The sequence below is a fragment of the Lolium rigidum genome, chromosome 4 (genome assembly GCF_022539505.1).
Source record: "Lolium rigidum isolate FL_2022 chromosome 4, APGP_CSIRO_Lrig_0.1, whole genome shotgun sequence".
Taxonomy (NCBI): domain Eukaryota; kingdom Viridiplantae; phylum Streptophyta; class Magnoliopsida; order Poales; family Poaceae; genus Lolium; species Lolium rigidum.
Genome location: NC_061511.1, coordinates 78,326,184 through 78,329,848, shown reverse-complemented (window position 1 = coordinate 78,329,848; position 3,665 = coordinate 78,326,184). Strand labels below are relative to the sequence as shown.

The following is a 3,665-nucleotide window of genomic DNA, read 5'->3' as shown; positions in this document are numbered from 1 at the left end:
ATAAAAACCATTTTATAAATGTTTGATACATTTTTTGTAAAAGGTTTATCAGCGTGTTTCCCTAATTGTATGTAGGCGTTTGCTTGTTCGTGTACTTTATCCTAATTTCATCCCATTAACATTGTTTTGTAAAATCTAACAAATATACTACTCCCTCCGATTCAAATGCGTTTAGATACATCTATTTTAACGATCGAGTAATATGAATCGGAGGGAGGGAGTATCATATTGGTTGTTAATTTTTATCGCTCTTATACAAAATAAACTTTGCCATGGCCTCAACGGGGTCGTGCGCCAAGACGCACATCTAAATCTAGTCTATGAATGAGGGGAGGGGCATTTCAGAAGCAAGCCCATCCCCTCCCTGCGCCGGCCTGCTCAGTGCTCCTGCTCTGATTTCGATGCACCGCACGCCAAAGCTACGCCCTACTAGTTCAGCACATTTATGCTCAAAAAAAAAACTAGTTCAGCACAAGAACTCAAAAGAAAAAAAAAGTAGTACAGCACAAGAGAGAAGGAGCTAGAGAGGGCGAGGAGAGAGAAACTGTGCCGCTGCTGCTGCTGCACTAGTGGCTGAGGATGAAGTGACCAGTACAGTACAGTGCAGTGCCGCGGGTGCCGCAGTGGCATTTTACTCCGTCTGTGCGCTCGCTCGGAGGCCCCATTTTGGGTAACCTCGTCGGGCTCTAGCTTTGCTTCCCCCTCTTTCCTCGCACCGGCCAGCCGTCGCGGAGCTGGAGGCGATTTGGGAGAGGGAGGGCGAGAGCGATAGAGGAGCAAGAAACGAGAGCGACGGAGCAGGGAGAACAAGGTGGGGAGTTCAGATAATCAGGTATGATGAGATCGATGCTTGGGTCGTGTGTTTTTTCCTTCTTGTTGGTCGCAACTTGCGAGAGATTCCTACTCATCCGGATGAGACTTATCTGGCCCGTTGCAGTCAGTCGATTGTCCCTTTCCGGGGCTGCGGCCACGGGGCTGTTCTTGGACTCCCCACTGGTTCTTGGATCGTAGCTACTGCTGGATTTGGCGTTTCTCGATGCGTGATTGCTTTTTAGTCTCGGGCGCGCCGATCTGTTGTTGCTCCGAGTCTTTCTGATCTTGGTTTTTCGTTTCAGAGCTCCGGGGCGGCGGCGGCGAGGGCGAGGATGATGCTGAGGAGGGTGGTGACCGACCCCGCCGTCGCGGGGGCCAAGTGCGGGACGCTGGACTCCGACTCCATGGCGCGCAGCCCGAGGTCGCCGCTCGACCTCAGGGCCTTCGCCGCACTCGGCGGCTCCCTGCTCCGGTCGCCGCGCTCGCCCAGGAGCTGGGACTCCCAGCGCGTCGGTCTAGGCAGCCTCGTCGACACCCTCGCCGAGCCTGCGGCCGACGCCAAGAACCGCCTGCTCGGGTACCAGATGCGGCCAACAAAGCTGCAATGCCTTGCTAAATCCTACGCCTCCCTGCCCAAAGACTGCGGATACGGCCAGCCGGAGCTCGGGGTTGCCGCTGGCACCGGGGGCATGTCAGTTCCCTGCACTAGGTTCTACGGGGATGTGAAGTCTGGTCCAGAGGTCACCGGTGGTTCTCGGCTCGGCTTCAGTAGCCACTCGGTCGACCTTGCCAAGTTCCCGGCGTCCGGGTCGCTGCCGGTGTCGATTGGCGGCCCACGCCGGTATATCGGGTCGGTGTCGGCGATGGAGGTCGAGCAGTCGGAGGATTACACCTGCATCATAGCTCACGGCTCCAATCCAAAGACAACCCGCATTTTTGGGGACTGCATCTTGGAGCCCTGCCCTCTTCTTGTGCCTGACTGGGAGAGCAAGGAGACCGAAGAGGCCGAGTTGTACTGGCTGGTGAAGGGGCCGGGCGACGCTGACGAGGAGTTCATGCGCGTCTGCTTCTCTTGCAACAGGAATCTGGATGGCGATGAATCTTGCATTTACCGGTATGTGGATGCATTTACCCAAATCATGTTTCAATACTGCTCTGAAAAAAAAGATCATTATTTATGTTTTTTTTTCGAAATGGGGAGTAAAACCCCGGCTTCTGCACATGATGATGCACACGGCTTTTTATTAAGAAATTCACGAGTATTATATAGTTTATTACATCTCAAGCATGCCAAGGGTTGATACAAGAATCAACCAGCGAAAGAAACAAAGCAAAAATAGACTACTCATATGTAGCCGCCTACTGTGCCGCCAGCCAGCCTGGCACAAGATATCCTGAGCGACCGATGATTATTTATGTATCTTCAGATATGCATGATCATAGTGCTGCAAGTTCAGTTATTAATTGAATCTGAATCACCTGCATTAGGATAGAATGGAAACATACATGGAGAGATGCAGTTCATCCATTGAACATGTTAAAGATGAAATGGACATCATTTATCTACTTACAATCATTTTTCTCGATATGGGAGCCTTGTCCCGGCCTCTGCATCATAGATGCACGCATCCATTTATATTTAAAACAAAGTATCAAACATTCATAAGTCTTACTATCATTTATCGACTTACAATCATAAATAAGCTGTATACAGAAACACTGAACAATTTGCTGAATGTTCGTTGCAGCAGTGGGAATTCATTTTGCAGTGGCTGCTGCAAAGACCAAGTAATCCTGAATGATGAGGAAGAGGAGAACAATCCTGCAGTCTCCTCTCCCAGATCAGCTAGCTCAACTATGCCGTTCCACGAGGACGACATCTTCATCGAAGGAGTTGTGAGTGGTCGTGCTGATATGACCTCCGTCTCCCCCGCTACCTGACCGATGCACCATCTGCCAGAAGACGGTCAATAATGTATGTTACCGTCGTCGTTGCCATCACCACCAAATGCCATCGTTTAGTTTGCTGGTTTTTGTAAGTTCTGTTTCAGCTGTTGAGGAAGTGGATGGCATTGGTGGGTCACTGATGGAGCTGCATCTGGTTCGGCTTTTAGGAAACAAAAGAGAGGTTGCCGGCCATTAGCCCTGTAGTTTTGGTCATAAGGCTATTTGGTGACTGCGAGATGAGTCCTTTTCTTCTTCTTCTCTCTTATTTGGTTACCTCCTGGCAGCAATGAGTGTTCCGTGATGTAAGTTGGGACTACCTCATAAGATAATGCCATTGAGCTGTTTCGCTTAATCTCTGCGCTTTTGCTTTCGAGATACGATGGTTATTTGCTATTGGTGTATATTGCTTTGCAAATTGTTGTTTGGTTGTCTAAAGAGTTGGGAACCAGCCAAGTGGGAAGGCAGCAGAGAAGCTGGAGAAAACTTTATAAAGTGTGATATATTCGGAAATTCGCTTTTGATCTTCGGGTGCCACTATGTTAGTGATTTAGTTCCCGTGCAGCCTGAATTTTCATAGTCTAGCACCATTAGGGAAGCTGGATAGTAGGTAATAGGAGCACAGGTGTTTGTTAGATCAGTTCTCATTGTTCAGGAGTTCAGATTATGAATGACATGGCCTATATGCCTCAGAATGCGAGAATTCTGTGATTTTTTTTCTTTCCCGAATGGAAGTTCTACGGTTCAGCCTCTCATCAAAATAATGCACACACCTTTTTTTTATTAAAACTATTCAACGAAATCGTACAAGAAAAATACAAAGATCAAACTGACCCACCTTACCGATGACAGATGTCTCAGTACCTACAAGCTTGATAAAGGGGATGACCTCATGTTCGGACCTCACC

The 3,665-nt window shown here is 48.9% G+C and overlaps 1 protein-coding gene across 1 annotated transcript; it reads left to right on the top strand.

Annotated features, from left to right (window-relative positions):
• The first annotated feature begins 995 nt into the window (after nucleotides 1-995).
• Nucleotides 996-3,112, top strand: LOC124649278 (FCS-Like Zinc finger 10-like). The gene is made up of 2 exons (XM_047188932.1): nucleotides 996-1,927; nucleotides 2,562-3,112. Exons 1-2 carry the CDS (start codon nucleotides 1,146-1,148, stop codon nucleotides 2,752-2,754), a joined length of 975 nt encoding a protein of 324 aa, XP_047044888.1. The 5' UTR covers nucleotides 996-1,145; the 3' UTR covers nucleotides 2,755-3,112.
• Nucleotides 3,113-3,665: the final 553 nt, after the last annotated feature.